At 40.0% G+C, this 17,810-nt stretch overlaps 1 protein-coding gene across 2 annotated transcripts; it reads right to left on the bottom strand.

Annotated features, from left to right (window-relative positions):
- Window positions 1-456: 456 nt before the first annotated feature.
- lhx3 (LIM homeobox 3) lies at window positions 457-15,966 on the bottom strand. 2 transcript variants are annotated; one of them, XM_035392064.1, is made up of 6 exons: window positions 15,897-15,966; window positions 6,697-6,868; window positions 6,047-6,249; window positions 3,221-3,372; window positions 1,741-1,912; window positions 457-911 (listed from the first exon to the last, which is right to left on the bottom strand). In XM_035392064.1, the coding sequence occupies exons 1-6, from the start codon at window positions 15,964-15,966 to the stop codon at window positions 487-489; spliced, it is 1,194 nt and encodes a 397-aa protein (XP_035247955.1). In that variant the 3' UTR covers window positions 457-486. The 2 variants fall into 2 exon arrangements, with proteins under 2 accessions (XP_035247955.1, XP_035247954.1); XM_035392063.1 differs by lacking the exon at window positions 15,897-15,966 and adding an exon at window positions 11,115-11,211.
- Window positions 15,967-17,810: the final 1,844 nt, after the last annotated feature.

The following is a 17,810-nucleotide window of genomic DNA, read 5'->3' on the forward strand; positions in this document are numbered from 1 at the left end:
ATAGCCGGTCCTCTGGCCTCCATGGCAACGGGATCTTGTGCTGCCAGCTGAACACTGTGCATTCAGACACTTCAGAACGCTTCTTTTTCCTGGTCATCGAAAGTGTTCTGTGCACCACTGACAGCACCCACAGCCCTATCCTGGGCTCAGCCTGTGTAGACTGAGGAAGGAGTTCAGTCAGTGCATGAGGACCAAACTTAAAACTGGCGGAGCAAGACCATGCCCCTTTCCAATCGATTGCCCCCATATTTCTAGAATGGAAGGGAGGGTAAGTGGTCCTCCAGAGGGTGAAGATGTGAGTTTGGATAACTGACGTCAATCTGTACCCACATATGAAGAAGAAGGTTAATGATTGGTTGGTTGGTTGGTTGGTTGGTTGATGGTTGGTTGGTTGGTTGGTCGGTTGGTTGAAGGTAGGTTGGTTGATGGTTGGTTGGTTGGTTGGTGGTGCTGGTGGTTTATGGGTGGGGCCAGGGGGAGGGGCTATCAAAACTGGGTGTGGTCCACCTCGTCGAGCCAGGAGGCGGGGCTAGCAGGAAAGTCAGGGTAGCCGCCGCTGCTCCCCGTGGAGAGGTCCGAGCTGGGCCCGTTGACCCCGCCCATCGCCCTCATGCCCGGGGCCATGCCGGGGGCCCCGCCCTGCGTCATGATTGACAGGCCCGAGTCGGGGTACACCAGGCTGGAGATGAGGGGCTGGTGTCCGGGCAGGGCCTGCAGGGACCTGGGGGACTGGGGCAGGCTGTAGGGGCTGCTGGGGCGCATTTCGGGGTACGCGTCCTGGGACTGGATGACCCCGTGGTCCAGGGGGAAAGGCCCGTGGCCGGCCCCCGGTCGCCCCATGGCGGGGGACGTCTCGTTCATCCCCCCGTACATCCCGTTGGAGTGGCTGATGTCGGACATCGGCGGCTCGTCTGAGGTCACACACAGAGACGAAGAAAATCAGGGAGGGGCCTTTCGAAAATATCCTCATGCATACAAAATTTCTTGAAGTGTTTTGAGAATAAATAAAAATGAAATAAAATAATAAATGGCTTTGTCATTTTAAAAAAAATCTATATATTCAGGAAATATCAACAATAAATGTTTTCTATTAAGATGAAAATAAAAGATTCCACCATTTTGGCATATTATCAGTTTAATGGTGTGTGCTGATGGCAGTCTTATACAGTATACCCAACTCTACAGCATCACAACAGGTGTGCACACTACTCAGGGAGCAACTGCCAATCAGAACCTCTATTTTTGGGTAGGCTATTAATTATCTTAAACGTAGAAGCAAATCAATATGTAATATACCTTTTCAATAATTCTTTGCACCAAAGGACAAATTTTTCTCTCTCATAATCTGCACACAGTGCTCTCCAAAACGAGGTGGTTCCAATACCAATGTGATTAAATTCCGTATTAAATGTCATGGACACTACAGCCTGGATTAAATATAATTACTTAGTGGGGTTTTTTTTGTTACTTACACTATGTTTTCAATTAAGTATTAAATGAACGCTAACATTTGCATTTAATATATATTTATTCCATTACTTTGAAAGAAAACAAAATAGCAGCAAAGAAAAAGAGTTTGTACTATAGCCTCATTAAAAACAGTAACGGGATTGTCATGGTATTACATCCAGTTGACAAAAACACTTACAAGCGCTCCACCAGATTAACATTTTGTTATTCAATGTTGTCACGTATCTTGTACATTGTATCCTTTGCTTAGATGTTGCTGGTCTGCATTACCTGTGAAGGAGACCTCTGCGTCACTGTCTAGTCCTTCCTCCTTGATGCTGTCCTTATCGGATTTGGAGCTGCCTCGCGATCGCTTCATGTTGCGGAAGTACTGCCCCCACCGTTGCCTTCCCGCGTCTTTTTTCAACCTCTTCTCCTTTGCTCGCCTGTTCTGGAACCACACCTGCGGAGAGAGTCACGGGGATGTGCGTTTAAACACTTTATCCTTCATAAGCTCTCATAACTGAGGATCAGCTTATGGAAACAACGATTGTTTGACCCAGACACACGATTAAGGACCCGAGAAGTGCAGTGTTAAGATTTGGATCCGCTGTTGGAAATTTAATATTTACTTTTGTTATTCCAGAATCCCTTTAGTGGGCAATGTAGAGACGAAGGTCTAGTCTAGACTCCTTTGCCCTTTCAACCAACTGAGCGAAGAATGTCATTCTGTGGTGCTGTCCATATGCGTTGGTGCTGAATACTGTCAAAGCACCATAACGCAGCTTTGCAATAAATCCTTGTCAGACTGTTGCTAACTGAAATATAGCAAATTTTGAAAAAAGGACAGAAGTACGGACTATATAAGATTCTAATTATCATTTAAGATGCATTAATGTTGAGGGATGATTCATTTTCTAAGACTGTCAAAAGAGCGGGCCCGAGTCTTTCTTCATTCGGCGGGGAAGATTGAAACACAGGGACCGAACATTAATGGCAGAACTACCATGGCCACCGAAAGATTTATTTCAGGTATAATTAACTTCCAGACAGAGGGAAGTTGTCCTTAACCCACAGCACAGACGGGTTAACGTCGATAGTACCCGCGCACGAGTCCACTACCGTCCAGTCGATTTAATTATTCTAAATTCAGCACGGCCACTCTCCTATGCACATTGTAAATCATGGCTTTAAAACGTAGACGGGCCGTTTTGAATACTCGGACTGTATGCCCAGTTTGTTGCTTACACTACGGATATCTAACAGCTAGCGGCAGATCTTTTGTGATCAAATATGATAGACAAATATTAGTGTGCACGCAAAGCTACATGTAATTTTGCTGAACCAAGCAATACGAGACTCTATCAGGCCGACATTCCACTTTTTTTCCAAATCACTTAAGAGCAGGATGAATAATGGGCATGGGGAGAGCGGTGGCTTCCCTGTTCCCATGGCGTCCTTGCAAATACATAAAACAATATATATGACCATCGTGCCGCAGAATAGGTCTAACCATAGACAGTGCGTAACATTTCCCTCCTAGAACTGCTAATGAGCTTGTCCACACCGAACTGACTTTCAAGTGGGGACTTCATTTAACGCTCCCCGGCGGCTTTAAATTAAAACCATTAGACCTCCCCCTCCCCCACGTGCGCGCAAGACAGCTTCTTTTTACCGTCCCAATAACCCGCTCATGTCTTAGTTTTAATATGAAGGAATCGGTTGACGTTGGAGAAAATTCAAATAAATACGTGAATACAGCAAGTATTACCTGGACTACTCTCATATCCAAGCCCGTTTCCGACGACAGCTGCTCTCTCACGTGACGCGCTGGTTTGGGAGAGTTGTTGTAAGCGTTTTTCAGCGTTTCCAACTGCTTGGCAGTGATGGTGGTGCGCGGTCTTTTCGCCGTGGAGTCCGCCTCTGAAACGAAATTGCAGGACGTTTCATTCACTCGGAGGTCGAGAAAACAATGTGGATAAGTACAGTCCTGGAGGAACAATCTGTTGGCGTAACACTTTCTCTTCAACCTCGTTCAAAGTTAAATACATCAACTTCCTTCACGTCCTTACATAAACTTGGCTGTAGCGGCTTTTTATTACGGCGTCACCTCCAATGCATCTCTTATTTACATATGTGTAGCTGATGTGGAGCAGGAAGGACAGATTGAATTTTAAACATTTATTAATCATCCATGCAATATTCCTATGCAATATCGCTTAAACATAATATAGGGAGTTTGACTGTACAGTACGATGCTTTAAACCATGTAGTTCTGCCCAAAAAGAAAGGACCCGGTTCAAATCAAGCACACACAGGGAACGACCGACTTATTTTACTACCAACTTTAAATCAAATGAAAAATAACCTTAGAAGGAACGATAGAAAAAATACATCAAAATAGTCTGTGGGCTGCCTATCGTGTTGCGTTTTGCATTCCAGAATGCTGACTGAGCAGCCTTTCCTCTGTGGTCGTAAAATAAATGAAAAAATATAAAACAGCCGTTTTTATTTATTTATTTATTTATTTTTACAGTTACAGAAATTTCAGATTTGATCGTGTTGTTTTAAGGGCTTGATATGACTTTGAGTCAGTGGGCCCCAAATTGTACCGCCTGTCTTCCCGACCATATGGCCGCATAGAGCAGTGTCCACTTCGGTTACGGCATCGCCCGTAAGTAATGGCGCCCTCTTGTTAACAAAAAACAAACTTGTATGTTTTTCCTGAAAACGTATGTTAATTCACGATGTTGAGTAAGGCCGATCTGGATGTGTACTGTAAATCCACATACGAGTGAATATAAAAAGGGAGATTACTAATGAAGCAGTCTGTCTTTGCTTTAGTCTAAGATTTTTTAAAATTATTATTTTGAAGCTTGGAATTATAGTTTTAACTTCGGATATGACCTTTGACAGCCTGTGCTCAGATCATATTTTGCTGCTGAAAACAATGTTGCATTTCACGGTATTCCCCATGCAATATTATGTGCATTTAATGGAATCAAAAATTTTAAAATTATTTTCTGTTCGACCGAAAGCCTGGTTTAGCACATCACTACTACCAGCTTACAATATGATGCAAACAATACATGAAACACGTTCAAAGAAACGGGTTAACCATTTAACGATTTAAAATACAAAGGTCTATTAGTGTCTACCATCCAAGATGGATGTCTATATTAAAGCACATGGCGGTTTTTATTTTTTTATCATACAGGCAGAGAGGTTTGGCAAGATGGAGATAGCTACGTCTGTGCCGCCTGAAATGTAAGTAATGTGAGTCTTCAGTCACCGGCGAGTCTGAGGAAGGCTAAATGGCATCCCGATGGTGATTTGGTCTCCTTTTTGTGAAGCAGGCCGGCTGAATCGCAGCTTGACTGCAGTTTAATCAGCGCGCGGAATGTGCTGACTGTCGGCCAAAGTTACATTAGGTATTCGGCCGGGGAGCGTCCATTTCTCTCCGGGAGACGCACTTGAATTTGCGATATATGGGGCCCCTTATAGCGCGCTATCGATTCGGAGGCTGGCTGCAGCGTTATTAGCGCGGGTGGGTCAAGTGTTTATGGCTGACCTGCTGACCCCGCAGATTAAGTTCACAGTTCAAAGCAACTGTTCGATGAAAGGTTATTGAATAAATAAAAAAGTTTAAATTGCACGGTCTTTAAGTAGATGCGCGTAGCAATCATGGCATTTCATACCGACAAAACGGACAGGGTTCACAGTGTTCCGCGTTTTACGATGCAACACTTTTTCCCCTCATAAAACTACGAACACTCAGAAAACTTGGGGAACCCCCGGAACCGGATATTAATCATAGCAACTAATTCTCCCATATCTTCATTTAATCCATACGGCTCGCATGCACTCATAAAGCACACTCACCTTAATGCTACGTTGTATTTCTGTAAATACAATTCGTATTGTGGAAAAACCAAATCGTTTAATTTGTAAAAATAAAAAAAAATGACAAAATAATAAAATAAAAACCCGAAATAAACTGTACAAATCCTGTCATATTTTCAGAAACCAATACATGTATTTGCATGGGTGACGGTTGGCATACACAAGAGCGTTGTTAATTGATCTGCTCAAAAGAACATTTGCATTCTGTTATAATCATATTGAAAATGTAGGAAATGTAGGCCTACGGTTCTAAACACACCATTCTGTTGTTTTCTACACCTCTAATAATTATGTCTTAAAGACGCAAACATTCCCCAGCCTGTTAAAATGTAGATCTACATTATAGCTACGCCAGCAGATTAAAGTAACACGCCATGTAGGCCCACTGAGAACACATACAATTACATACAATTACGCATGCAATTTCCGATTAAAATTTAGGAAATAGTCCTTTGGAGATGCACTGAATTAAGACACCGAATTGGCGCTTCTTGGTGCCGTAACTGAATATAGCTTGCTAATATCGTTGCTTAAGACGCATCACATAGAAGTTATTATTATTATTATTATTATTATTATTATTATTATTATTATTATTATTATTGAACATGGAATTTTTGTTCTAGCCAAGTGAGCTACACAATAAATACTTGTGGGTCAGTATTGAAACTTCCAGCGGTGCGCGCGTTCTCACCTCTCTGCTTGGCGGTCTCGTAGTCGGCCTTGCACACGAGCCTGCTGTCCTCCATTAGATAGTATTCGTCGCCTGTGGCTAGCTGCCGTTTGCATACTATGCAGGCGAAACAGTGGAGGTGGTACACGAAGTCCTGCGCTCTTCGAACGACTTGGGTCGGTGGAATACCTTGTTGACAGGCTGCGCATTTAGTCCCAAATCTCCTTTTGGAAACAATAGGCCCGACATCAAATATATTGATGCAAACACACAATTACAGACATCATAATCTTATCATCAGCATAAACAAAAGTTCAGAGTGGAAGAAACTAATTTGCCCCACCTTATTCATAAACTATATCAACGAATACTGCGAAAATGGTTTTATACGACCTTAATACATGATTCAAAATACGCGCTTATTCTGAGCTGGCTACTTAAAATGAACAGGCTGTCCTTTTGTAAAGTCATGCAATAAAACAATAACCCAGTAAATACATCTAAATTTAAGCAATTTAACAAGGCACAGCATTAATTCACACTCGCAATCTCTTATACACGAAAGGCTACTTAAATATGTCACCTAAACGCTTATACTTCTCTTCACGAATTATTTTAACCAGGTTAATTATCAGAAGAGAAAAAAACGCGATAACGGAGAATACACTCACTTAAAGAAGTCTTCTTTGCAGTAAACGCTGTCGCCCCTGCTGAAGCACTTGTCCGCGAGCTGAGACTGGCAGTCGCTGCATTTGAGACACTTGCTGTGCCAGTGGCGGTCCAGCACCTTGAGGATGAAACGGTCCACGATGTGCTGATTGCATCCCGCGCAAACAGGGATTTCTGGTCGACAGGAACAAATACACAAACATAAAAACATTTACGTTTACATTCACAGCTGGTGGCAGGTTACACTGCGTGTGTGTGTGTGTGTGTGTGTGTGTGTGTGTGTGTGTGTGTGTGATTGGTAGTTTTGATATGTTGCATATGCTGTTTGGATTTGGCAGTTAAGTGTATTGTAGTCCTGGTAACACTGGCGGAGTTTTTGCCAGGTTTTACTCTACAGCAGTGGCACGTGCAGGCTTCGCAAAATACATTTTAGGAGAAGTTTAATTGTCAGACACCAAACCAAAAGCACTGTCTCGAAATAAAATGGTGAACTGTTGTACCGAATGCTTTACTTGTCTACTAATAACAGTTATACTGTTTCTGGCTTGTCCTGAAGGCTGATTAGACACAACTGTAAAGGTCAAAATAGTCAGAACAACGACACTAATAAATGATGAATAAATAAATAAATAAATAAATACAATTTACTTTATTTTCTGGAAAAGATAAAATATTCCAATAGATATACACCGTTATAGCAGGGACATTAAGTGATCATTGACCACAAAATCACTGATGACTGACCACAAAAAAGATTCAATGCAATGCAAAACTGGAAATGTATATTTTCACGAGCAATTGCCTATCCAAAAAAAAAATAATTTAAAAAATGGTATGCACTACACATATACTACATGCTTCTAGGATCCTATTTTTGAAATCAAGTTTGAAAAGGGTGTCCAAATTGTTGGTTGGATGAGATTTGCTGGCCTTAAATCCGAATTACTGATTGATGAGAGTTGTGACACGTGACCATAGATATCAGAACGCCCTATAAAGGAATAAACAGCCTGTTTGTTATAAGTAATTTCACAATATGACAAACGCATGCTCTTTTATGGTTATATATATATATATATATATATATACACAGTAACCAGTAACTTAATTATGATAAACGAAATAAAAAGTAACCTAACGTGGTTTGCTTCCCAACGTTCAAGGCATAAAGGGACGGTGAGCCACACATAATCATGCTAGACTTTAGTAATAATAATAATAATAATTGTTGTTGTTTTTGATATTTTATTATTATTATTATTATTATTATTATTATTATTATTGTTGTTATTATTATTAGTTGTAGTAGTAGTATAAGCATCATCGACATCATCATCATCATCCTTGCGCGCGACCTTCTTATTATCATTTGGTCATTAGGTGTGTATGCATGCAAGTATTTACAAATACTTTTAATAAACGACTACTACTTCCAATACTACTACTTCTACAAGTAATAATAATAATAATAAGACACCCCTGTGCCATTTTGACAATCCCTCGACCTTGTTATTCTTATTCTTATAATAACTATGTGTGTACGCAAATACTTTAAAATACGCAAAAATGTATTCTTGCTACCACCACTAATACGACCACTACTACTGCAGGACATAAATAGTGAAAAGCCACTGTGCTTCAGACTTTTCAAAAATGCAGGTAATGTTCAGATAAAAATCATACACACAACCTCTTATTACTCCAGGTCTTGTCTCGTGCCAATATAGGCTACACATTAAGAATTGTTTATAAATGCACAAAGGGATTGGGAACAGATGCGGAAATGCAACGAATGAATCACAAACACCAGTGGTTTAAAATTCCATAGGAATAAACATCCGACCGATATGACCGATCTCATATCATAAACCGGCACGCGACATACAGTCCTGAGTTTATGTGTTGGCTTCCGACATCTATTTAATGCGCATGTGTGCCAGGGTGTCATGTTTTATTTACAATAATAAGACCATCTATACTGGCCGGTAACTGACCAGTAATCACTAAGTTTGATCTTTCAATTTAATTTCAGCATGTGACGGAAAACTGTGCTTTCTGTTCATTCTTTTCTCCCTCCACAACCCTATTTCCCATCTATCAATAAACGAATTACTTGAACTGAACATATCTTACTTTGCATGGCGATCAGCAAGTCCTCCCCTAAAATCTTAAAGCAATATTAAATCCAGGGTGGCTGTGTCTCGTCCACTTCACACTCACGAGTCGAGAGATGTGTCGCCTCCTCTTTTGGTTCTCCGGTCCAAAGACCATCCCTCTGGGAGCTAATTGAAGAGAGGCGCGCTACGCGCTTCTGAACGCACGCCTCCGCTTGTTCACAGACAAGAAACTTAGAGACGGCCTAATAAAACTGCCCTCTCGCGCAGCACCGGCCAAGCCGCGCGAAAGGAAGTCCCACTGACCAATCACTGCCGGACAAATGCTTCTTATGAGGTTTTTCTTTTCAATACGTTTCCAGGACGCGCAACGCATTCCCGGGGCGTATAAGGCAATTCATTTATAGCGTATCAGCAATGACACCGAAGGGGTCTGACGAGCTACCAAAAAGGGTCGTTTAACGGGCAAGTTCTGAAAGCAACCCGTGGAATTGCCCTCATCGTTGCATGTAGCACCTGTACGAAGGCTACTTGTTTCGTACAAACTTAACATTGGTAGGCCTGCTTGCGAAAACAACGTGCACAGCATGGAACTTATGCCTAAGCCAAATCAAGCCTTATTTTTTCAGAACCTTATATATGTATTTCTAATAACTGCTCACATGCTCGAAGACGCTATCTGGGAAATTATATGTCGTTCTGAAAATGCATAGATCTGTTTTACAATAGGGTTTCATTCGACAAACAATGCATCGGCCTGATAATGCAGACATTCAGATTTGCCTACGTTGAAACAATAGCAAGCCACTCAAACTACACAACCGAAAGAAATGAAAGTTGAACTGCTTTTCAACTCAACCGAAAAGTCCACTGAGAAACTAATTCTGGAGAAACTTTGTTCGAATGCACGTCCGGGTCAAGCCGGTCATTCTCGTCATTGTCGTTGAAGTCTGGCTATTTCATTTTAAGATAAGCGGTTTGACACCGCAAAGGTCAACGAGACAAAACATATGATCCGCTTTCCAGCTTCTCTCATAAAGTAGCCTATCCACCATTAAAGGTCCTACATTTAAACATGAAATTAACGTTATTATTCCTTTTGAATATAAAGGGCCGAATGTATATGCTAAGCAATATATGCCTTCTAAACTAACTTGAATTCAACTTCAGGCTTTACCGCAATTATAATTTCATGAGGGTGTCCACTTGGCGATTCACTGGAGGAAGGAGTCGCATTCCTTTTGTTCGTTTTGTGGCGGTTTAATAAAAAATGAACCGAGCGGTTTTATGTAGCGGCTCTCCCAGCTACCTACAAACAGCAAGGGAGTAACGTCATGAACAGGTGCACCAAACGCTTATAATTTATTCAAAGGGGCCTGTAAAACTAGAATATAATTTCCTTGCCCCACGGACGAAAGTCATTTTTGTGCTATTTACGCTGCTGTTTCAACCAATTTTAAAATATATTTGTTATTCCCGTATAATTGTATTTATTTTAAAAATAAATCTTATGACAAATAGTTTACTATCGGCCTATAGCTAAAATCCTAGCCTGCTAATTAATACCTGAAGTAAAATCAAAGTGCCCATAATCTCCAATTATTCCAATGATGTTCCAAAAGGCAAACAAAAATTTAAATGCATTCATTCTTTTCGGAAAAAAAGATGTCCAAATTGCCTGCAGGAACCAAATCCGAATGGAGTGTATTTCTAAGAAAGAGAAACGTTTGTGGTGTACGCTATAATAAGAAAGATAAGACATATGTAATTTTGCAGATTCCCCTTCTTTGGTCCTAATCTTCGGACGTCCAGATCTAGCCATAATCCACCGCATTACAAAGATAGGATATAGAAGCATCACAGGAAAGGTCTAGAACTGGGAACTGTCGCCATAGCGACTTTTGGGCAAGCGATTGTGTTTCAAATATAGTGACTTGAAGCAAACGGCAAAACGTTTAACCAAAGAGACATTGTTATAGATATACATTGTCGCTGGATTTTTTTCTCTCCAAGTTTCTACTTTTTGTGAAACTGACATAATCGAAATCGGTCTATGTCATCACCGCTATTTAAATACGCCGATGTCGATATAATCATGTTTCCGGACAGACACAGCGTCTGTCCCTTGAGAGTTAAAACTGAGTTATCAAACAGTAAAACTTGTCCATCGAAAGAACTAGTAAAAGAGCGATAAGACTAAGGTGAGGGGGAGCAGCCTAGGCCAAGAGAATTTGCCATATCCTTGCAGAAGCAGTTGTATTAAAGATAATATTCATTCAGAGCGGAGCTTTGACAGGAAACGATACCTTTGCGTAGTTCTTCATTCTGCGCGAGCAAAGCAAACAGCATCTCCGTGTTGCCTGGCGCTCGTTTCGGAGAGTCCCGTTCGTTAAGAACATCCATTTCTCATCGTATCGTTTTTAGAATAATGGGGGAAAATAATAATCCTCTGGTGTTTGTTAATTATTTATGGTACCCGGGTGCGCGAGATTTCTTGGAGGCAAAACAGAATTCCGCCTGCGTCTCGTGCGCTTGTCTTTGCTGTGCAGTGTGCTTTGTGCTACGCGCTGAGAGGTGGATTACGCTGCCTGGTTACCCTGGTGACTGCACTGTTAAAGCTACAAGAGATAGAATAACATCGCCTTCGACGTGTGAAGAGGTGTACCAACACCAAGGAGTCTCCGGAGCCCGTGGGCCCTAAATTGCGCAACTTTTACGCGAACAAGAGTAAGTTGTCTGATGTTGAGGATGTTGACTTTAAGGGCAGTCTCATTCCAAAGAGTTTCCCGGAGGCTGTCCTCTACGCACACACTTGTCTGATTTGCAAGCGCATTCAGATTGCACATTTTACGTTTTGTGCCAGGTCGCTTGCCAATTAATTGGATTAAATATCCAAAAATAATTTGGTTGGTTAAATTCTCTCTTTTGATAAAATTGTAAAACGATTGCCAGCGTTTGTCACCAGTTTCCAATGGTGAGATTTTACAGCATTTAAGGGATCTCACCATTTGGAAATAAACCAAAGCTCCTCTCTCTCATTTTGCAGGACTTGAGACAGCATCTGGACGCTTATTTTATTATATTATTATATTTATTTATCTCTTGGTGCTGTCTTTTTTCCATGTTAAAGGCACTTTTGTAAGTCTATCTGGCCAAAACTGGCTGCCAAATTATATTTTAAAATGTATATTGTTGCAAAGTCCCCTTTCAACACCGCCAGAATGCGACAAAAATTGACAAAACGTATTGGTGACCCATTTAGCTCAGTCAGTATATTAATGTATGTCATATTTTAATGTTGTTTAATTGTCTGTTTTGGTAGAAAGGTTGGGAGCACACATTTCTTATGAAGAGGATTTAAGGTTATTGATCTGTTATGTACCTATCAGGGTATAGCCTCAGTTGTGTACTTTGTGGCTAGATTGACTTAACCACGCAGAGGCAAATATTTCCTTCGGACAGGCTGTCCTTCCTATAATGACCAAAGTGTCTGCGAAGTCCTGACAACGCAGAACCACAATTTTACATTTGATCTCTAAATATGTATAAAATAATCAATATTATAACAAACTGGTGTCTTTATGCAGGGAAATTGATAAATATTGCAAAACAATACACAAAAAACACAAACACAAAAAGAAGGCTAATCTCAAAAACGAAACAACCAGTGGACAAGGTATGCTGAAGTGCTTGCCATGAGTGGATGTACCTATTATCAATGACCCTTTACTGACCTTTACTTGGAAACTGCACCTTTATAAAGAAGATGGCTATCAAATGCATTGATAAATCGTTGTTGAACCCAGGATTCACTGACAGAAACTGCTAACGAGTTTCAGGGGATAAACAAACCTGCACTCAATAAATAAAGCGCGAAAATATTTTTGGTGTGAAATGAGATCTCGCACCATCGCACCCCGGTGGACTACGGTGCCTAGTAGAAACTCCCCACAAAATTCTTCCCCACACAAAGAATGAGGTCAAATAACGGACAGTGACAAGATTCTAAATCATTATCTTTAAAAGTACAATAAAATCACAAACCTACGGTGAAACAAACAAAATGGTAAAAAATTCAAATGCGATTTTTAGGCTTTTTCTTTTTCCATGAACTGACGAGTGTAAAGTAAGTTAAAACAGTCATTCACATATTTGCAATTAATATAGTGGAATATTTTTGTTTAGCCTATTTTGTATTTTATCGAATTTATGTCATTGAAGTATTTTGGAGCACTATTTCAAAATGTAGCTTAAATCACCACCAGACAATTGTGAAACATTTAAACAAGCTATTATCTATAAGAAAATAGAAATATACATACACAGTTTTTCAGGGAGAATTCGTACTGGTTTTGTAAGTGCTAGACACTTATATAATTAATATATAATTAATACATTTATTTTATGGCAAAACGATCATTTTCATGTACGATAGGATACACACACACACACACACATATACATATATGTATATATATAAAATATAGGAATTTTTGATACATTCTTTTTATGGCCAAAGCGATAGTGTATACAGTATGTACTATATATATATACACACACACACACACACACATATATATATATGTAAAAATATATGTATATATATATATATATATATATATATATATATATATGTTAAAATATATGTTTGTGTGTGTGTGTGTGTGTGTGGCTTCTAGACCAGTTGCCTACGGTTTTTCTTGAGGTAGACGCATTAACGTGCTGCACGTCCACGATTTCCAGCGCCAGGCGGTTAACAGCAAAACGCCGTCACGATGGCCTGTGGCGGCTTCCAAAAAGACAACTGTTTGCTTTGGTGGAGACCGGGCTGCTCAATAAAATGTTAAGTGAGGCAACACCCAGATGAATTCTATTGACACCGATCTTTAGCGCAAAACGGCGCCCAGGGAAATCAGCCGTAGTGCCACCGGCGACTCGTTCTCTAATGAATTCAAAATCAATGCCCCATTCGCCTGCGTTTTCAGAGTATATGAAGCGCGTTTTGGTGAAAGGCGCACCATGCTTCTATATGTTCTTTCTTGCTTTCAAGCTTTAATAATATTTTTATGTCATATTGATCGCCCACGTTTGACGGGCCAGCAGACAGTAATGGGGTGAACTGAGACAAGCTGATGACCAAAATAACGAGCGAGGTAAACCCCTCTCATTGTGGGTTGTGAATTGAAATGAACTCATACGATTTAAACGGCTTGTTTTCTCATAGTCTACATTAAAGTATATCCAGTATCATGGCATCTGCGCTGCAATTAAGTACACAACTTTTTTAACTCCGTGATTGATTACCTTCGTTATGTTTAAATGCAGTAGCCTACAATCATGTAGCATTGCTATTATAACAACAGAAATGACACATTAATAACAATAATTATACTTTTAAAATCGTGTTTGTGTGTTACATTATCCGTAATATTAGAGCTATATGATTATCACCACCACGATCGCCGGCATCATCATCACAAGTTTTGCTTTTATTTTTGAAAGAAGTCGACCTGTGAATATCGCATGTCTCATTATTCTCGGTCTGAAAGATAACAGGCGACGCTTCTGTCTTTCAGATAATGTGGACGATTTACAGTGACTTCACCGCAGGACTTATCATGACATTTAAGACGAAATTTAAGAAAATTTTCAGAAAACAATATAACTGACATGCATGTTCATAACCGACTACGAAATACATTGCTTTAACTAACGAGTAATACCCATATTACTGACAATGCAGAAATAAACGATATTTTGTAAAATAGATCAGTTGAAAAAGTAGCGAAACAATATAGCGTACAAATGAACCAAACATGTATTTCCGTTCAGACATGTAGCAATGAAATAAAAAACGCCTTGTTATCATATTTAAAATAGAATCCCTTCGTTAATGGATGTTATATTTGTTGTTACACTGAATTACATTTTTTTCGACACAATGTCCATTTTTTCAGGACCGCAATATAAATGTTCTTGGCGACAAATAAGCACTTCCAAGCTGTACCAAACAGAAGGACTTCCCTGGGGGAAAATAAAGAGATTATTTCTAAAATTCTACCGCTCCTACAACCAACGTAGGGTTCCGCTGTTTTAGAGGTTTTTACTGTCTTTACTGTTTTTACAGTGCCGTCTCAGACACAAATAGTGTGCTTTACATTATTCCCTTCTTGGACTTGCGTATTCTCGCTGCTGATTTTTACTTCTTTGCGTCTCTACATAAGGGGTGAACTTCAGGTGCAACACCTGTCGTGGGAATTCGAAACCTGTTGAGTGTTTCCTGCCGTGCGAACTGCAGGCGAACAGGCTGTCGCGCGGCGGTGCGTCTCGAGCAGCTCTGCGGCGTCTCTTTGGGGGGTTGGGAGTACCCCGCTACCGCAATGAGTGATGGTGTGAAATGACAGCTCGCGCTTAACATCTGTTCATACCATTCGTTAACAATGCAAGCCATTACGTATTCATAACGTCTCCCGCGAACTGGATACACGCAGAAACGTAAACAAAAGCATAACAGGCCAACTGCGTTTATGAAACATGCAGTTCTACTCATGCTGCAAGGAGTTAAATAAAACGCTGGTCCAAGCTCATACAACCAGTAATATCAGTGACAATTTTAATTAGGCCATATAATCAAAACATTTAATTAGTAGTGCTTAATATATCCGAGTTTATATGAATTATATATATATATATATAGGAAAATTTACTTTACAAGTTACTTTTTGTGTGGTGTTGCCTAAATAAAATAAAGCTGCGACTGGACGCGATACGTGGAAAAGACAATTAATTAAAAAGGAAACTAGCTATGTGATAATGTAACGTACCAGCGTTCCATTCCCTTCCGGTCGAAATATCCTTGTCACCACCAGGCACCAGTGGACTTTTTAAGTAGCGCATTCCCTGGTGTGCCTATGCTTGTCCAGTAGCCTAGGCTAGTAACCTACAATTTCACGGCAAATTACGTCCTGCTGTTAAACACAATGGGATTGACTCGGAATACTGACTTACCTTGAGAGGAAAAAAATACACGTGAATAAATCGCAAAAGCAATCATTTTTGGGTAATTTAAGTATCAACACATTTCTTACCTTGGCTGGAGGTATATCTGGAGTAATTTCCGTGGTTTTGACAATTCGACCCTGGATGTTCGAGCAACATTTCGACTTCTGTGTCACTTCAAATGAGCAAAAAAATTCCAAAGTGGCCGATGAGACTGGATGAAATTACAGTAAAATACGTTTTCAAAAACTCTCGATAGTTAATACTGGTTACATACAACGCAGGCAAATTAAATAATAATTAAAAAAAACCCTCAAATGCCTCGCGCACACGCAGTCTCACACAGAGAAATCCAAACAAACGCAGCAAATTGAGTGGAACGCTGAGCTCAGGAAATGAAAAAGACGCGTTTTGGTCTTTCCCTGCTCAGTGGTATTCTGACAACTTTCAGAACGCCGCAACTGTCTGGCCAGCTCTGCAGATTAGCGGAGGGGAGAGGTTGAGGGACTACTGACAATTAACCGCGTCAGCTGACCTCGAGCCGCCACTGGTGCCCGTTTTAGCATAACAAAAGTGAAGAGTCGAGCAGGATGCAGCGTCGCGAAAGCTCTGCTCTGTCCAGGGTCCTGAATGGGGAGTTTCTGCGCACGATGCCGTAGGCGTGTGCACTGTGTAGTTCTCCTTGTCTTCAAGTCAAGCCCCCATATCCATCTAGCGGTACACGTGTCCATCTTTCATCGTATACAATAGCGCACTGGGCAATCCAGCGTCGGGACATTGTTGTCATTAGATTTCATTCTCTCTTTCCTCTATTGTCAATTCCCGAGAAGCCTTCAACAATAGCAACAATTGTTCATTAGACAACTCCATTGTTTGTACTAGTTAGAGTTTTTCTTTTGTAATTCAATGAAGTGTTGAACGAAAAAAAAAACTCACTTTTTTGTGCTTAAATGGGCTACGAAGGTACAATAACTGATAGTCTTCAGTCAACCTTTATTTGATCACCAAAAGACACTCCAACCAATCTATTAATAAAAAAAAGTAAAAAAAAAAAAAATGTAAGCTCAAATGAATCCGATGGTTATTGCATCTGGAATAATATATCTCTCCATATAATGTAATATTGTAAACTATCTATTTTTGCGTGCCATTAAATTTTTTGCAGTAATCAATTTACATTTTTAAATTCTGTAGTAGTTTTTGCTGTTATTGTGGAATTGAAACAGTTCTCACTCCTTGATATAGTCTGACAATAATTGTCTTTTTTTTGTTTTGAAACGCTACTCGCAAACCCTTTAGTTATCACTAAAAGGACAGAGCTTGCTTGTTATATTGTATTAAATTAAAAAAAAAAATATCTAGATGCTCTAGTTTTTTATAGTCAGCGGATAGTCATAAGTATAATGTCGTGTCTGAGATATTTTCAAAATGTTTTGAAACCAGACTGGTGGGTTCCGTCATATCATAATATGATGTACAGAGACATTTTTTTCACAGCTTACTTTCACATCTTATTTTACCTTAGACATCTTCAGTATCTTAGGTACTATAACACTGTAAAAATAAAATGTCTCGGTAATATTTTCAGGTTACGGAATCAAAATGCTGGGTTTTAAAACATAAACGATGTCAGTATTTTTTTAACCAGTTAAAGTGTAGCAAGAGCTGTAAATAACAATAGAAAATCTCGGAATGCTTCGTGAACAACTTTTCTCATCCTAATTTCCTTCATACGTTTTTCATTTTTAAACTTAAATTGACTGAACTAAGTGTTTAGTAGGCTACTCGTGCTCCTAGAACCACGGCAAACTAACTGAAAACTGTGTTTAAAAATGTAACATAATGCACGTTTTAGGGTCCTAAATTTGCACATTCCCTGGAAGACACTGTTTATTGATTAGTTTTATCCTACAGTTTATTAGTGAGGTCGTGCTCTAAGGAAGGACGTCACCCCACTGCACCGCAAACACACGAGACGCGGAGCTGCAGCACTGTGACTGAAA

The sequence above is a fragment of the Anguilla anguilla genome, chromosome 14 (assembly GCF_013347855.1).
Source record: "Anguilla anguilla isolate fAngAng1 chromosome 14, fAngAng1.pri, whole genome shotgun sequence".
In the NCBI taxonomy this organism is placed as follows: Eukaryota; Metazoa; Chordata; class Actinopteri; order Anguilliformes; family Anguillidae; genus Anguilla; species Anguilla anguilla.